At 35.7% G+C, this 19,322-nt stretch overlaps 1 protein-coding gene across 3 annotated transcripts in view; it reads right to left on the bottom strand.

The window, feature by feature from the left end:
- The window catches only part of esrrga (estrogen-related receptor gamma a), a 114,407-nt gene that overhangs the window by 45,715 nt on the left and 49,370 nt on the right, over window positions 1-19,322 (bottom strand). For all 3 annotated transcript variants that reach the window (XM_056477162.1, XM_056477163.1, XM_056477164.1), the window contains one exon: window positions 3,671-3,781. In XM_056477162.1, coding sequence (XP_056333137.1) covers window positions 3,671-3,781 — 111 coding nt within the window. The remainder of the gene's footprint in view (window positions 1-3,670; window positions 3,782-19,322) is intronic.

Raw genomic sequence — 19,322 nt, 5'->3', positions numbered from 1 at the left:
AATCATCTATGTCAATGGAATATGATAGACAGACAGAACGCAAACACAGCACTGCAATCTCTGTGCATTTGCAAGACCCAGATGAATCACTTTGAGCCCAGTGTCATCAGTGTTTGAGGTCCGAGGACAAAACGGATCACTAAATTAAAAAGCATTAACTTCTGAGGTCTGTGTGTGTGTGTTGGAGGAAGGGAAGAAATGGATCAATCAGCGCAGGGATTGGGGGAGCCTGTAAGTGCTATCTCTAGGTAAATCTTATTTAATGTTTCCCTAATTAGAATCAATGCAACCCAATTTCCAAAGCCCATGCCTTTGTTATGTGCAAATAATCAATCAGGTAGGCTGGGACCATGGCTACTCCTCTCTGTTTGTGGAAGGAGAGAGAGAGAGAGAAAAGATACTGAGCGCTCAGAGACAGACTGATAAAAGCCTCTGTTAATGGAATAAAATACGAAGCTCCTTTATAAAAGTAAAACATTTGTCTGAATGTCTATGGAGAGGTGGACGTCTTGTGGATTACCATCAGATAACAAGACAGCAGTGGGAATTTATGCTATGTTATGGTAAAAAAAAAAACATTTAAATCCAAAATTTAGGGAAACGGGAAATCCCAACTTTGCAGGTTTCAATCTTGGAAATATGCACACAGAGCTGTTTTCTATGTAAATAATCTTTAAAATAATTTGTTTGTGACTCACTGTTAGAATTATCATTGAATATCATATATTGAATTATTAATAAATCTTTTATTGTTATATTTTCATATATTTTAACAAATGTTTAAATTAAATTAAATTAAATATCCATATTTTAATGTGCAAAACATGCAAAGCCATTTGTTTTGGTTCCTGAAGCCCCCTTTTCATCTTTTTTTTATAAAAATTGTCATATTATTTTGTAATATTTTTAATTCATTTGAATAATCATAGCTTCAGTTATTTGAGTATACAATTTAGCAATAAAATATGCTACCATTGGTCTCATAAATGCAGTTTTTTTTCTCTCCAAAAATGTTTAATCTACAATAAACAAACTCAATTTAAAAAATCTGACTTTTCTTTTATCTAAAAAAATTCAAAGCAGGCCATATTGAATGCTTTGTCCTGTTCATTCTTTTACAAGTAGTCCATCTCCTCCTCCTCATATTGTCTCTAAGCTAATATAAAGTCCCTGTCCTGCTAGCATACAATAGCACTGAGAAAAAAAATGAAGTAATGAAATGGGTGCTGGACATAGAGAATAAGCTTTAAAATAAGTTGCTCTGGGTGGCTGGAAATAAGCCTGAACCTGGAAGGAGGGATCAGTAGGATTAGGCAAGGAGGTTATTCAGAGCCCAGTATTCCTAAAATGATTTCTACCACTGTAATAATTAAGATTATTTCCACTGCTATCATGCATAAAAGCATATTGTGTTCCAGGAGAATATGCTAGCATTAAGTAAAAAGGCTTTAGGGACAAATCTGTTAAGCGCTGCCGTGCTGTCTCTTTGCGGAGCAGGCTGACAGTGCGGAAGCTCCACTATTGTGGGTTTGATGTCTTTGCCAGATTGGATTTAATCCGGATTAGGCCTCTCTCTCGCTCGCTCCCTCTCCCCTAACACACACACACGTGCACAAACATCTTTGTCGATTGGCTCTGTCATATACTACATGTCTGTCTTTCTTGTTTTGTGTCCAATTTCCGGGCGCGTTGGAAATAAAGCAGGTCACTGTGAGGTGACATTGAGACTGTGGACTTTTTTCCAGCTAAAAATGTAAATTGACATTTTGATAAATGGGGAAAATTTCTGAATTACTGCAACCTACAATGCTAGCAAACATGTAAAGGGACAAATAATTAATGCTATATAGGCCTGTCACAGTAATCAATGTTGTCAACAATATATCGTCCATACATAAAAACAATTCTAGCTATATTTTAGCTAATTGTGCAACATCTCTAGCTCTATTAGAGGTGTTAGTGTCAGTGTCAGTATGGTTAAAAAAAACACTATAGTATTTACTATAAATTACTTTAGTATATTTTCATGTGGGTGTCTGACAACTCAAAATAGATCTGCATTGTGATGATATTATATTATCATTCTGGCATTATATAATGACTGACATAAAATAGCTTTAAAATAACAATCAAATCGTTTATCGTACACTGAAAAAATTATTCAAAGATGATTCCTTGGATTTACTAAATTTGTTTTACGTTAAGTGGTTGTAAACAATGTATTTGGGCTGAATGTAAACAAACAAATTAAGTTGAACATTGCTCAATTTAATTAGTTTGTTTAAATTCAACACAAATAAATTGTTTGCAACAGTTTTGCATGCGACACTTTTTTCAGTGCAATATATTTTGGTGCAATATTTCAAACGACAAAAAATGGATATCTTGACAAGCCTAATGCTATGATATTAGCAACCCCCCACCCCTTTTTTATTTTTTCTTGTATGTGTTTTGGTTTGGTTTACTTACTCCGTTTATAAGGCGTTATTTATTTATGGTATTTATTTATTTTGTATTGTTCTGCTTTTATGCCAATGCTCTGTATTTAATATTCATCTGCAATTTTTTATAATAAGAAAAATCAATAAAAAGTTTAGATCATATTAAAAAAATAAATAAATTGGCATTATTTACTTACACTTAAAACTCAAGGTATAATCTTTCAGGTAAAAGTGGAAAAGTGAAGTTAAGAGGAAAAGTTAATAAAGAAGTGTAATTAGTAATAAAACTACAATTAAATATCAATAGCTACGCTTCCGTCCACCTATTGTTATGCTCATTTTGGACATGCACAAAAAAAACAGTTGATGGAAACGCTAAGATGCACATAAATACATATGCACATAACTGAGTAGGACAAACTTTTTATTCCATAAGAAAAGATGTGCATAAACTGTGATGGAAACACTTTTACCGAACAAACTCCAGTATGAGCATTAAAAAAGGTGATGTGATTTTGTTATAAGAGATCCTGTGATGATAAAAATATGTGCGAATGGATAAACCAGTAGGCTGAGCTCATTGTAAAATATCTGAAATGTTGTTTTGGTCATTCTAAAACACCTTAACCGTTTCAGTATTAGTGTTATTACTTTAATAATGACCTCCAGAATCAAGAGCGTCTGTGCTCCGCGTCTCACGCCTTCAAACGTTGTGTTTGTGTTGTGTTTGTGTTTCAGCTGTGTTTGATCAGGGTTGGAGCAAAACTGTGCAGAGCTGCGACCCTCCAGGAATTGAGTTTGAGACTTATAAACTAAAGTGAGATCAGAAATTACTCAGAAATAACAATAAAAGATGAAAAATAGCTGGTTAGCATTTCTCATTATGGTTGAAACTGCAATGTAATGTTTGCAGTGTAAAAAAAATAAGTTAATTGACATTCTCAGACACATTTGTGTGTGAAGGCTCACATTTAATGGATTTTACATGAAATAACATTTGATAATTGCTACTTTTTTATTGTTTTGTATTGGTGTGTATGACAATTTGAAAGTTTCTTTCTTGTTTTAACATGCCATTGAATATTTTGTGGAACAAACAAGAAGTCATGCAAGGATTGATGATTTATGGGGGATTCTTTAAATCTACACTTCTGCTTTTAATTTTTATTTGTATTTAAAATAAAATTATTAATAATATTATAAATGAATACAATGAACATAATTCTTACATGGCTTTTTGGGTGGCAGAGCCAGTTGAGGGTTCAAATAGGGGCTGTTTTCTGCATCTATCCGGCGTTTGTATTTCTGTCTTCCGCCACGAACACGGTCCAGTCGAACACCTAATGACAAAAAAAAAGAGAAGAAAAAAGACAATGCTTACTTTCCACACATCATTTTATCACAAGCACAAGCTCTTCAATAAAGCAGCCAGATAACCTGCGCTGTCACTTTAAAAGCTCTGTGAGTGGAGCGGGCCGCTGTGAGCCCACCATAAATGGCCCGGCAGCTGTCAGTGGCCATTTCAGGGATGTGGACAGGAGATGACCAGCTGCTGACAGACAGGGGCACAGTCGCTCTCTCCATGTGACGTCCCGACACGCACCTGCCCATCTCCCGCTCATCTTTAGAGCACTCAGCTCGCCACAAAATAACAGGTAAACAGAAAACAGCCTTTAACACTAGAACTGCCATGGAGTAAAATTCATCCCTGGTTGTTATTCAGATTTTAATAGCACATTTTCAATTGAATATCCAAGTCTCCCAGTCACTGAATTGAACTGAAATTGTGTTATTTGCAACCTCCTGTTGTTCAAAACTGTTTAGATAAAACCAGAGTATTTTTACCAATAAGTCAGCAGGTCAAATTAACTAATAAAATGTCTTTTTAAATATTTAACTATTTTTCCCCTGCCATTTTTTGAGCAGTCAGAATGGACAACAGAAGGCTTTTATAGATGCAAACACAGGTATTAGATGCACAAAATACCATGCGTCTAACAGTGGGTTGATTTCAGGGGTGATTTCAGTGTACTGACATTACTAAAGATGGTGATATGACAACAGTGACATAATATGTTTTTTAATGACACTTGGCAGTTCTAATGTTAACGCACATTCGCAAAAGTGTGTGTAACAACAATGACAGGAGACATTAACACCCAAGTAGTACTGTGAAATTATTAATTGTAATGAATCACATCCAATCTAAAGGTTTGTATTTACATAATATATGTGTGTGTACTGCGTATTTTTATTAACCCAAGTATATATATATACACACTATATACAGTTGATGTCAGAATTATTAGCACCCCAGAATTATTAGCCCCCTGTCTATTTTTTTTCCTCAATTTCTATTTAATGGAGAGAAGATTAACACATTTCTAAACATAATAGTTTTATAACTCATTTCTAATAACTGATTTATTTTATCTTTGCCATGATAACAGTAAGTAATATTTGACTGGATATTTTTCAAGACACTTCTATACAGCTTAAAGTGCAATTTAAAGGTTTAACTAGGTTAATTAGGTTAAATATGTAGGATAGGGTAATTAGGCAAGTTATTGTATAACGATGGTTTTTTCTGTAGATTATAAATATAGCTTAAAGGGACTAATAATTTTGACCTAATTTTTGACCCTACAAGAATGAAATAAAGTAAAACTGCTGTTATTCTAGCCGAAATAAAACAAATAACACTTTCTCCAGAAGAAAAAATATTATCAGACTTACTGTGAATATTTCCTTGCTCTGTTAAACATCATTTGGGAAATATTTAAAAAAGAAAAAAATTCAAAGCGGGGCTAATAATTATGACTTCAACTGTATATATATTTTTCTTCTCTCAAATATATACAAAAGTGTGTATTTATACAGTATATGCACGTTACATATACATAGTACACACAATGTGTCTTTAAAGGTGGTCCATTCTCCATCATTCAAAGCCTCTGTCGATATTTCCCCCCCTTGCAAATAAAGTGTGATGGGTGGCTAATTTATTGAGGCGTGACGGTTGTGAAAACATTCTGAATCCATCCATCGTGACCTACGATTCTGATGAGTGCAGAGCCTTAAAGACCTGTCCCTGCTTTTAATTAATTGACATACAAAAGAGCCTTAATTTAATTATGCAAACCTCTCCAGGGGATGGGCGGTTTCTGTGGAAAGCACTTAAAGGTGGCCCAGGAACCCGTTTCATGTTGCATACTGGAGAGGAACGGGACAGACATGAAGGCCCAGTGGGCTAGCGTTCCTTTCACAATTAAAAAACTGGAATTCTCGTTTATCTGAATGGCGCTCAATCTGCGTCTCCACTGGGCTTTCAGGGCCCTGACACTCTCTGAATAATTAAACAATGAGATGCACCTTTTTCATATTGGAGTTTGCTGACTGAAATTATAAAGCACTGGTTGGGAGTTTCACCTGCTTTTATTGTTGGTTAAGTTATTGATTTTAGTGCACTGTAAAAAAATCTTGCTCTTTTTAGTTGAATCGAGTGAACGTTTCCAGTCATCTCAACTTACATCAATCAAACTGACTAAAAATATTGGTAACACTTTATTTTGATGGTCCAGTTGAGTATTAGTAGACTGTCTGCTCAATATCTGTTGATACTGCTCCTTCAACGGACATTTAACTGACTAGAAGAAACTTTGCAAGTACATGTCAACTTACACTAACCCAAACCCCAACCTAACAGTCTACTTATAATCTAATGAGAATTAGTTGGCATGTAGATGCAATGTAACTTAAATTCAACAAACGAACCATCAAAATAAAGTGTGACCAAAATATTAAGTTAAACTTTATACAAATTACAAAAAATGTAGTTGAAACCTGATAAACTTAACTTAATAGTAACTAAATAGTTGACTTTTGTTTCATTCAATTTTTGCAGTGTGGTGATTATAGTGGTGAAAACACAAAAAGATCCCCCTAGTACTTAAATAAATAGTCAATACAAATACATTTTAAATTTCTTATGATTTTAATGTTGGTCCAATATAAGAGTTACATTCCTGCTCAAAATATACATAAACTTTTTAAAACTCTATTTTCCGAGTGATGTATCCAAAAATAAACCAACTATAATTTTGCATTTATAATTTTTTTTCTTAAGTCAGTGTATTTCTTGAAAACATTTCTTAAATTGATAATAATATTGAATTCACACCAGTATATATAAATTATATAATCTAGATTAGTGTTTATTAGTGCAGCTAACATCAGAAATGCTGGTTGGTTATGAATATTGTTTCTGTAGTAATGTTTTTGAAGACTTCATATGTCTTATTAACTATAAGTCCAAACAAGAATGTTCAACTTATTAATTGCAATTTTTTACAATGTTTTTTAATTCATATAAATTATAAATATAAATTAAAAAAAACATGCATCCATTAATAAAAACTGTTTGCTTTACCTTTATTTCCAAATAAGGTATTCATCCCTCCTAAATAGTAACTATAGCCATAGGATTTCCTCCTATAGATCAATGCTGCCTTGTATCAGCTCAAGCATATTTTGGGACTGAGTGATAATGAGTGTTAATTAACTTTGACCCTGGCTGGTTGTTGATTATGTGACATTGTACTGCAGGACAAAAGCAGGTGCGTGACCCTGTTTGCTCATACGGGCTTCGTTTTACATGAGAACGGTGGTCTTAAAAAGATGTCACATTGCTAGCATAACCTCCTCCATGCCAGCACCCGAAATATGCAACAACGCATGACGCTCACATGTTGACAGCCTCTCATCTTAACAAGACTGACCTCCTCCCCCCGGTCAGAAACTGGATCCTGCCCCTATCCGGGTGCCTGGATGGCAGGTTTTATTGGGCTAATTCACTGCTGCAGGCATACTTGTAATAGCATCACCTGCAGCCTTTTGTGGCATCTTACATCACGAAAGCTGCATCTACATTCAGGTTAATGTGGGTCAGAATATATGGAGCTTTTATTTGCCTGATTGGATGGCATTTTTTGAATCAAGATTACAAATGACTCCAAAAGTATGTATGAAGGTGTTTTTTCTTTATTCGTTATCCTAAAAATTAGTTACGCTCAGAAACCTTGCATACTCAGTGCAATGTGTATTAATAAATATGTTAATAAATAATACAACATGAAATTTCACGCAGTGGTGCTTGTGTTCTCCTCTCTCTACAAAAAAGAAAGAGAGAATATTGTGTCCATCGAACTGAATTGATCCTGAACAGAAACTGGCAGTATGTCAAATATATGGACACACACATGCCAAAGAGCTGCATGGGAAAGGTGTGCTTTTTGTGCCAGGACAGTAGGCTACAGTTGTTCTCAACTGTCATAATAAAAATACAATCTGTCTTTACATTCTGCATTTTGTTTGTCAAAGTGCTCTGTGCTGCAAGATGAAGTGGATTAGTTTGTCATACATTATTCTTGACTTTGGCTTTCGCTTCTATGGTGGCTATGAATTATCAAAATACCTCTCAAAATGGTTGGTACATAAATGATCAAACCCGATCCATTTTTTTTTTCATGAGGGACAAAAGATCTGGAGGTGGTGTGTAAATGTGATTGACACAACATGAGGAGGATTTTTTTTTTTTACGTGCGAGAATATCAGATGCAGAGTGCGATGAACTTTAAGGTCTGTTCAAACCAAGAATGTTAACTCGAAAGATAACTATTAAATTATACACTAATTTAGTTTCCATACCAACACACCATCACGTTTCGTTTATTACACTCCTGGGTATCCGAAAACCATTGTTAGCTAACTATTGTCGCAAGTTCCGTTGTTACAAACATAGTTCGTTGATTTGGCGTTTCCCAAATCCGTTGTTCCAACGAGCATTCGCAAACTGCATCGCAAACTTGTACGCTTGCAACTACACCTCTAGAGCTATAGTTAGAAGCATAGTTCCTGGTTGATTTCTATTCCCCATTATCCCCCTTATGTCCTATTCATTTAGAACATTCTAGCATTTAAACTTGGAATGATTTATAAAAAAAACATTGAAGTCATCTCTCTTAGGTGTAATTTGCTTTCAAAGTATTAAAGTGTTTTTACGGTTCAGTTTTAGCGATCTTCATATTGAAAATTGCGTTCCCTTTGTAGTGCGCTTTGAAAACATTTATGCCATCTTGAACACAGCCGTGGCTCATGAAGAAAGCTATAGGTGACCTGTTATTTAAAAATGGTATTTAGGCTATGTTATGTCTCCAAAGCTTGTGAAAACAAATATATATATATACACACACATACATATATAGTATACGTTAATGGTTTTAATTTATAGTAGTTTATTTATTAAGTATCTGTACTGTACATGACAAGGGCTTATTGGTTAGAACATTTTGCAGTGATTTGAATGTGTCAAATTGTAAAAGTAAACTTTTCAAAAAAAAAAATTATAATAATAAAAATAAATAATAATACTATTCTCTTCAATATTTGTAAAGGAAACATATATAGGTCCTATATGTGACGTTTACATATATTTCAATTAATATGGAAAATGAGTGCATGTAATACTGGATTTTTTAAACTGTGTCATTATGAACATTTTACGTTATAGTTAATGTGGTTCAAACGATGGATCTGCGACAGACAAACTACGGTTTTGGGAAACACTCGTCACTACATTGTTCTTTTCCCAAATGATGCATCGTGCTATGATAGTTCAGCCTCGAGTTATGTCGTTGTTTGGGAAACGCAGTCCTGGTTGATTTTAACCAATATTTGGGTCAAATGAGAACAACCAACTATAATTTATATATACAGTATATTTTTTAAAACCCAATGTTCTAGTTCATCCATATTTTTGTCATCTGCTGGTTGAAATGCTTGAGCTCTGGATTCTGATTGCCTATCAATGTTTTTATTGTTCATTAGCACAATTATCATTGGTTAAATCACTTAAAAGATGCCTACAACAAAATGTTTTTCCTCTGTTCTATTATCGTTACAGTGTGGACTCTGGTATTCTTTTGATTGTATAGTACATAAATTTGTAAAGCTGTATCTAGATTTTTACAGTTATAGTTTTTACTGTGAACAAGTTGTGTGTTCACAATATAGAAATTACTGCTTCATTTGCATAAAAAAAAAGTCAATTTCCCATTATTATCTCTCAAAAAAACCTAACCATCCATCAAGAAAAATATTGATATCTTAGAATGAACATTTCTGGTTGAACCATCTCTTTAACTTTGAATAAAAGTTTTGCATCTCCCTGGATGCATCTTTATATGACTGCAATGCGCTTGAAATAGATGAGGAATTAATGCAGCACAACCCTGAAAGACGCCCTCTATGGCGGGATATTATTAGGAGAGCTTCCCTCAGTGCAGAAGGAGGATCGTTCAAGGATTTACACACTCCAAATCAAACAACATTGGAATAAGTTACCCTTTGTCATTGATCTGCAGCCAGCTTTTGTGGCTTCTCTTATATGGTTAAGATTAAGATGTGGCTACGGGATGCCGACCCAGAGGCCATCGCTACCCTCTGCAAATGGCGAGTGTGGCTTCACACCATCAGCATACATCTGTCTGCTGATAGACCTTCTATCGCCACATGACTGTAAAGCAAGCAGGCGCCGGGTGCACATGGTGCGCCGTTGGGTCAAGTTTCACACAGGCGCAGATACAAAGAGCTGCCGATTGTTTGTTTGATGGCGTATCTATGGGCCCGTGCGGAAAGATCTTGATGAATAACATTGCATCGTGGGATGCACACCGCAAAAGCCACTCTGATGTTACAGTCTTAAAACAGACTAAATAGCTCTTCCCATAGAGTTTATGTGAATGCTTTGGGTTTCCTTAAAAAGAAAAACAAGAAAGCCAGAGTTCATTTAAAGGGACAGTTCAAACTGAAAGAACAGTTCCTGTAATGTTTACTCACCCTCATGTAATTTGAAATTGGTATTGGTACCTTTTTTATTCTATAATTATTTTTTAAAATTATTTTTTTCACCTTTTATTATGATAGGATCGTGAAGGACAGACAGGAAAGCATTAGGAACAGAGAAGGGGAAGGATCGGCATAGGACCTCGAGCTGGGAATCGAACTCGGGTTGTCGAGAGCACCATGGTGCTTCAATCTACATTATGTCGGCACACTTAACCATAGGCTATTGGCGCAGACACCTTTTTTTCTTCTAAAGCAGAGATGGCCAAAGTAGGGCCCGCGGACCAAAGTTGGCCCATTGTAACCTTTGATATGGCCCACCATCCCATCTGAGAGAAGAAGTGAGTATGATGAAGAGGGTTGGGACAATGCCTTGAACACAGAGATGGCCATTTCTAATTTGACGTAACCTTTTTTGATTGTTTTATTGCTGAGCTACAAAAAATAAAAAAAACTGAAACTAAATGTTTCAATTAAATGTTGTAAATGAATTAGATTTTGAAAAATGCCAATAATGTCACTCGACGGATAGAGGACTATGCAGAAGACATCGGCGAGCAAATCAAGACAAAAATTCTGTTATAAATTAGATTGTTTTGTTTTTATTGTAACAAGTTAATTATTTAATGTAAATAAAAACCTGTATTAGTTAATATAAAGCAATGCTTTCTAGTCATTTCTAAACATTTTTAAATAAACTAGGAAATTACCCATGGCAACTATATTTACCTTCGGCCCACTAGCCTCAATCAAGTTTGGTTTTTGGCCCTTCATAAGAAAAAGTTTTGGCACCCCTGTTCTAAAGAAACACAAAATTATAAACATAAATAAATTTATAACAGTTTATCAACGTTTTTATGTGAATAATGAAAGCAAAAGGGAGCTGCCAATTCAAAGAAAGATTTAATGTTCATAATTAGATACCTTTAAAGTTATTTGCACAAAAAAAAAGTTCACCTAAAGATCAAAATGTAACACAAAGAAAGGCATTTTGGAAGTAAATGGGAGCTAGAAAATGTTTGGGAATGAACATTATTAAAAATACCTTCTTTTGTGTTAAAATCATATGGGCTTAGACCTTTTTTGGTGAACTATCGCTTTATACCATAAGAATATAATTTGTATTATGTTTGAAGGTTGCCAGATCCAGTCATGACAAAAAAAAAGTTTCCTAGAAGAAATACATGCATATGATATAAGCATGGGAGAATAAGGGCAGAATAACACTACCGTAAAAGATTGGGGTTAATTTTTTTAATGTTTTTTTTTAAGAAAATTATTCTGTTCATCAAGACAAATGTAGAAAAAATAAAATGTTAAATTGTTAAATATTTATTAAAAATGTAAATAACTGCTTTCTTATTCTATGTAGTTTTAATTGAAATGTTTACTCCAGTCATTATTGCTTTTATTACTATTACCATTAGTAATACTACTACTAATAATTATAATTATTAATATTATTATTATTATAAATATTAGAGTGATTTCTGAAGGACTGGAGTAATGAAGCTGAAAATTCATCTTAAATCCTTGGAATAAATGATTAAATGAAATGCTAAACTACTTTTGAACAGTTATTTTATAGCGCAATAACATTTCACAATTTTACCATTTGTACTGTATTTTTGATTAAATAAATTGCAGCTGCGGTGAACATTTAAAAAGCCTACTGACCCCAAACTTTTGACCATTAGTGTATGCACACTGAAAACCTATTTGTCAAAATTGTTCGCTTCTCTTCAATCTTACTCTAATATAAACAGCTGAAAATAAGATACTATGGGTTTATATCAGTTCTGAAATGTAACATCTGATTAGTTTCATACGTGGACAAGATGAAATGCCATTAAAGATTTTCACAGCAAATGCCTCAAATTTCATGCAAGCAGACGGAACAAGAAGTAATGGGGAAAGAGAGATTTCATTTCACACTGTTGTAAATCCCCAGTAGATTACAAGATTTTACTGTTTTAATTAAGATGACAAATAGAGCAGTTGCTTCATGGTGGAATCCCCTTTTCTCTTGTTTTAAATTATCCGACTATCCTCTCAGCACCTCCCCCCACGTTTTATTAGGACCCACAGATGACCGTAAACTTCTTACAAGGCTTGTTTTGAATTTCATAGGTGGCGTGGAATCCTGCAAGGCGTCTGCAGAAATTTACGGGGAAGTGCGAGAGAAACAATCAACCTGGCAGCAACGTGTGCCACTTTAAAAAAAGACTAATTAATCAGACGGGGCCAGAGAATTCGGAGGTCTCCAGCTTACATCATTATATTACACCTATTCTTGTTTAGTAGTCAACAGCATGCGTGCAGACACACTAAAGAGGCGAGGAGACTGTTGTTTTGGCCAAGGCTGGTGGGGCACTGGAGAGTAAATACGGCAGCCAAATTTCTTGCAGCTGACATGAATAAACACTACACCGCGTCCACTCAACAAAGGCTTAAGTGTTCACAGGAACGGCGAACGTGCGCTGATAGTTCAGTTTCATTTTACAGGTGCTATGCATCACAAGAGTATAGCTTTCTCTCTGGTGGGTATATATAGGGAGGCGCACTTAACCAGAATAGATCCTCTATCAACACCATGTCTAGAAGAATAAACTGACACACTGTCCAAACCAAATATGAGATGGAGAGAATGTTGATCTGATTGTTTCCATCTCAACCCTGTAGTTTTGAACCAATATAATAAATTGATGATAATATTATTACACTGTAAAACCCAAAAGGTTAAGTTAAATCAAACCATTTGAGCAAACCGATTGCAACAAACCATTTAAGTTCAAAAATTAATCCTAATGAGTACTGTGAACTTAATCCATTTGAGTAAATGAAGCAATTTGAGCACAGTAAACCACAATAAATGAAAATAACTCAAACCAGCTGAGTACTGTAAAACCCAATAAGTTAAGGCAACTCAAACCGTTTGGTACAACAAATTTGAGTTAAAAACTAATCTATACGAGTACTCTGAACTTACTCCATTTGAGTAAATGAAGCAATTTGAGCAAAGTAAAACCCAATAAATGAAGAGATCCCAAACCAATTGAGTACTGTAAAACCCAATAAGTCAACTTGAACCGTTTGAGGAAACCAATAACTACAAACCTTTTGAGTTAAAAACTAATCTACATGAGTACTCTGAACTTACTCTATTTAAGTTGAAGTAATGAGATATTTAATTAACTCAATACCTTCAACACTGAGTTCAAATCCCTTTTCAAATGAGTAGAATTAACTTCCAGTAAATTTTGAGTTAACTACACTCATTTAATTTGATAAAGTTGACTGTTGGGTTTTACAGCATTAGTATACATCAATAGTAGCAACAGTCCTTAGATACAATAATTAAACCTGTAAGTATTTCTGACTTGCTGTGAAGCTATTTTACATGCTCTCTTCTTGTTATTTTTATTTCATTTATATATTTAAGCATTTCAGTTGACCATATATGGAAATTTACTCATCCTAAAGTGGTTACAATCTTATGTTTTATGATTTTTTTGAGTATCTTTAATGTGTTAAACCCAAAATAAGATATTTTGAAGAAAGCTGAAAACTGGTAACGAAATACTATGGATGTCAATGGTTACAGGTTTTCAGCTTTCTTGAAAATATCTTCTTTCACGTTCAACATAAAAGAAAGGTTTGGAACACGTGAAGGGTGAGTAAATGATGACAGATTTTTTTTTTGTACTATTTTTTTAAAACTATTCATTTAATAAACTGTTTTGGCTTCATAGTGCTATGAATAGTCCACATGTCAATTGACATACAAAATGGGGCAAAATTACCTTTATATAAGTGTGAACTAAAAGTGGATACAAGATGTGCAGGTTGCAGTCCAATTTTTGTAAATACAGGGCTGGTTCAATAAACAATATTATTTCGAATCACGGTAAAATTGAAGTCAATAACAATGATAAGCTCTGGACTTTTTTATTCTATATTGATCCAAGAGCCAATCACACAGCAGAAATGTGCAACAATGGGAATTTAAAAGTGTTTTGATATTAGAGATGTACTGAATTTTCGCCACCGAAAATTTATCGGCCGAAAATATGTCATGCTATTTAATGGACCCTCTAATTTTTGTGGCTTCAGTTCTTATTGGGGTACTCTTTTAAATCTGGAAGCGTTAAAAAAATTATATCGAAATATATATCGGTATGGTTCAATATGAACAACAATAATCGAGACTACATTTTTGCCATCTCGCCCAGCCCTAATATACATATAAAATAATAATAAATGAGCTAAATATCTACATATGCACATTTCGACAGCGTAATGTGATGTACTGTAATTTACACATAATGTATTTAGCTATATAAAAAACTAGATGAAGTTAAATGTATATATTTAAACTTGATGCAGGTCGAAAAATAAATGTACATATCACTGAAGATACTTAAAGTAAACTGTGTCAAGTACATCTACAAAATTCAATCTGTCATTCTTACATTTGAATTTTAACCACATACTAAGCTCCAGCTCCTTGTAACAGTACCATCCACTGGTAACTCCATACTATTTACTTGCCAAAGACAATTTGTAGTCACATTTGGCTCTCAATGTGTGTTAAATTTGGCCCCTAGTGCTCCTCATCTCTAAGAAAGCACATTTAACAGTCATTAGGCGCTGACAGAAATGAACACAGGGTAAAAGCAGCAGAGCTTACTGAGCTGCCAAACTCCATTAAAATATTCACCTTAACTCTTTCTCTCTCATAAAGTAGATATACTAGCAGCAAAGCTTCATTCACACATTCTTGCTGGTTCACTTTAGCTAAATTCAAGGGGGACCAAATTGTTTTCGCCAAAGTGAGCTTTCCAATTCCATCCAAGCCCACATCCTCCAGTCTATTCCATTAATGCTGCTAGCTTTTATGTGGAAATAACTGTGACCTATGGCAAAGGGCAAAACAAGCGTGTCCCAAGTGCTGAGCCCAGCCCAGCACGCGGGACACCCCATTCGGAGAAAAAGAGCGAATCCCAATTGCAATCGGCCGAGTTTACACACAACATGCAAATTGGCATCGGACAAATGAACATGGGGTGAGCAACAGGACCGCTGGTTGCCAGATCCCCTGAGATCTACAAGAATGAATTATTAAATCTTCAGCAGGACGATGGGAGAGAGAGAGAGAAAGCGCAGGAAGAGGAGAGAGGGGGCAGACACACACTGTCATCTGAATCTCCCTCTTAATCCAATGAGAATTTATTTTCTCTGCCGCTGTAAATGTTGGTTGCTAAAGCTGCGGGACAAGTGCACTCTGTGGTGCCATTCATGCATTAAAATGTGGATTTCTATTTGATTTTCTGATGTTTAAGCCTGTTAAATTCCCCCCCGCTCCCTTGACGCCCCCCTTGAGTTTCTCCGTAACGTAATTACATTGAGGAGCAAATATTGACAGCATTTGTCTTGAGCTTTGAAATGTTCAAATTCCCAAACAGAAAAACCAAAGAACAAACAAACTCCAGATAACGGTCCAATTCTGCATGCCGATTGGCCGGATGCTGAAATTAAACATTGACAGTGATGCTTTGAATTCGGGAATATCAGAAGTGATGTTTTGAATGTTTGACGGTGAAAGATTTCCGCTCTTGCTCGGCTTAGCCCTTGACAAGGATTTGCATCCTTTGAAAATGTGCTGACCACCGGCAAGTAAACAGACGTGACCATCTTGACAAACAAGTCAGGTTTGGTGTGAGGGAGAGCGCGTGTCATTGTGTGTTCAAAAGAAGGGTGTTAGCGGTTTGTTTCGATTAGATAGAAGGCACAAATCACATTCAGCAAAGAAAAAAAAGACACCAAGCCTCCACAAAAACAATTGCAGCAATTCAAACCACCAGAAACTATATGAAATTAAGAAAGACATAAAAAGAGTTGCAGGTGAGAGGATTTACATGAAAATAAGTGGCATGTGAATGACTAGAGCATTCAAGCTACTTTTCTATATTTATTCTCTGCTGATTTGATAGCTAAATCAATCATATTTTTATTAAATTTGTATTTATATTTTCCCATCAGTAATGTGTAAACATTCAAAAAAATAATAATTTGGGGGTTGGGGGCAGGGAGGCTGTTTTTATTTTGTAAAAACGAATAAGCTAACTTAATTCCCTCATTTTGACCCAGCCTAAATCAATAGTGTGGAATCCAACATTTTTATAATGTGTGATGTACTGTATATACACGATTTATTATTAAATTAAACTTAACAATAATGTAATTACATGTAAGTGAATGAACTGTAACAGACCCGTAGCAGGGAGGTAGGGGGGGGGGGTTGAAAGACCTACCCCTCACTGACAAAGGTAAAGAATTTGTCCCATACATGACTGTCTCATTGTCCCATATTCTGACTGATTAAAGTTAAATGTGCTGGCCAGTTTGTTATTTGCCTAATAAATGTGTCACGAGCACCAGCGATGCAGCCTGTGCAGATCGCTGGTAAACACACAGTATTGCATAGAACTACAAATCTGCCATTAAATGGACTACAAGATCCAGTCATGCACCCCTCACACACCTGGCCTAGATCCCCATGGTTGCAGACAGACACAGCAGAAGCTACTCATGAACTGATTACTAGGACTTTTAATACAGCACACACACACACTTCAGTGCTGAGTCTTGTTGGTCTATCTGGTAACATTATGACGCATTTTTCCTGCCTTGTTCTGCCATGTACTGATCTTTGTTTGTTTATTTGTTTAAGTTGCCTGCTGCCTGCCTATATTGACCATTCGACTGTTATTTGACTACGACTCCGGATTCCCTGTGTATAACCATTTGCCCCTGATTGTGATCATTGCCTGTGTGACCATTCTCTGTTTATTAAACCTGCATCTGGATCCGCACTTCCCTTGTCAGCGTCTGCCTTGTGACAAAATGATCCCAGGCTACACTTTTTTTAAATTTAAAAACTTTAACAGATTGCTATTTTTTCAAATGATATATGATGTAATACATTTGTATTTTAAAAATAAGTATTGTAGTTTTTGTATATATAATTTTTTCATTTCTTTATTATTTATTTATAAATGTTTTTGGTACATCAAAAAGTGTGGTTATGATGACCATACGACAAGCTAATCCAGCAAAAAAAGTGCTTAAAATGCAGTATTTAAACCTCATAATTAAATAGAAAATGAGGCCAATAAAGGCAAAATGTCCAATGGCTACAGGCCTCTGTAAAATAAGCTGCAACCAATATATATATTATTCATATGTGGTTTAAATCTTAATAATCCTACAAGATTTACAACATAACTCAATGACACAAGGTAATAGTAAATGTAATTTGGTTTCTTAAAGTTTAAAGAGAATAAATACATCAGTAAGTACAAAATCCCAGAAAAAAAATCTCCCCAACATCCCGCACCTCTCTCACTCTCAGTAATTTTGGGCCAACATTCGATCCTATAGTACCTGAAAGAGACCCTCCTCCATCACCGCCCACCCCTCTCCACACACCTCTCACTTAATAAAAAGCTATCCGAACAAGCTCATTTATTTTCCAGAAAATTAACTCACTTTCAGTCCTGATTAATGATTTTAATCTAAATGAATCAAATTAAAAATTGAAAATTATATTTCCAAAGCCCACAAAACGGGGGGTGAGAAAAAAAAGACAAGGAGAAAAGACCATTCCCACTTAACAAATGAGCCTTCAAATATTAAAAGAGGAGCAGGAGTGGGTGATCCTAATGAAATGTGTCCGGTGCTTGGCTGCCTCTCCCTACACACCGGCCGATTCGAGGGAGAAAAAAAGGAGATGCGCAGAGAAAATAAAGAGATAGGAGAGGTGGGAGACCCGCTCATTGTCCAGAGAAAATCCGGAGAGAATTACTAAGCTATCTACTTACTTAATTATTGTGTCATGCCCTGTTCATTCCCAACACCACTTTAAACTAGGCCAACTGCAGGTGCTATCGTCATGTGACTGCTAGCGAGTGGGCATTGACTGATGCCGACAAATTCAGTGTGATATTTCAGCTGTTTTTTTTTTTCCTAGGCTTCGTTGCTAACCTGCCAAATGCTTGGCTGACTTAATAGACAAAGTGATGAACGGCGATCATTTTGGGGCGAAGGAATATTGCTGACTGCCGATATTGGAATCACTTCTGATTGGATCACCATTGGATTTCCTACTTCCTTTCCTACATGGCGTATGTTGTGGGATTGGCGTCTAGGTCAAATTGACATGTTTGTGCTTGCTTTGTGAGGGGGAAAAAAAAACACAAGCAGAGAGATGGAAAAGCGTTTGTGAGAGGAGCGGTGTCACTTGTGTAAAGCGGTTATTGGTTATCGAGTCATGGCTGTTCAGAGCCGAGCACAATTTTATGATGACCCATCTTTCATCCAGGATCCCCAGTATAAAGGACACTGAAATTTTAGGGGGGTGGCGAGCGCTGATGGAATGTCATCCAAATGATTGAAATGTTGAAGTTCATAATTGGAAACACAGTGCTATCTTATGGCCCTCTCTCTCTGCACACACACACGCACGAACACTGGTAGGCAGGGTTTCTTCTTCTTTGCAGCAGAGGCATGTGTGAGTCTAGGCACGGCATTGGTTTTTATGGTAATTGAGGCAGTTATATGAGGTGGATGTGGACAGCGCCTTTCTTCTGCCGAGACTTAAAGAGAAATAAGCGTGTGTTATCTTCCTGCCGGCAGAGCCGCCCTATTGTTGATTCAATAATACAAGACGGCTCTTATCAGGGCTCGGGGTGACTGATTGGCAGCCCGATATGTTTAGACAATGTGCCGTGTTCAAACTGAATTTACCCAGGCCTCAGGTCTGCCCAGGAGCAAGCAGAGCAGAGCGAATTAACAGCACACAATGGACTGAGACTCTTTCAACATCTCTACATGGCCCCCTTGGCCCTGTGTCTTTTTCTGGACTGAAAACCCATGCCACCTACAAGCCTTTATGATAATTACTGTAATGGCTTTAGC

Source organism: Danio aesculapii, chromosome 17 (assembly GCF_903798145.1).
Source record: "Danio aesculapii chromosome 17, fDanAes4.1, whole genome shotgun sequence".
In the NCBI taxonomy this organism is placed as follows: Eukaryota; Metazoa; Chordata; class Actinopteri; order Cypriniformes; family Danionidae; genus Danio; species Danio aesculapii.
Note: the sequence above shows the minus strand (reverse complement) of the source record. Positions and strands in the feature narration are given on the sequence as shown.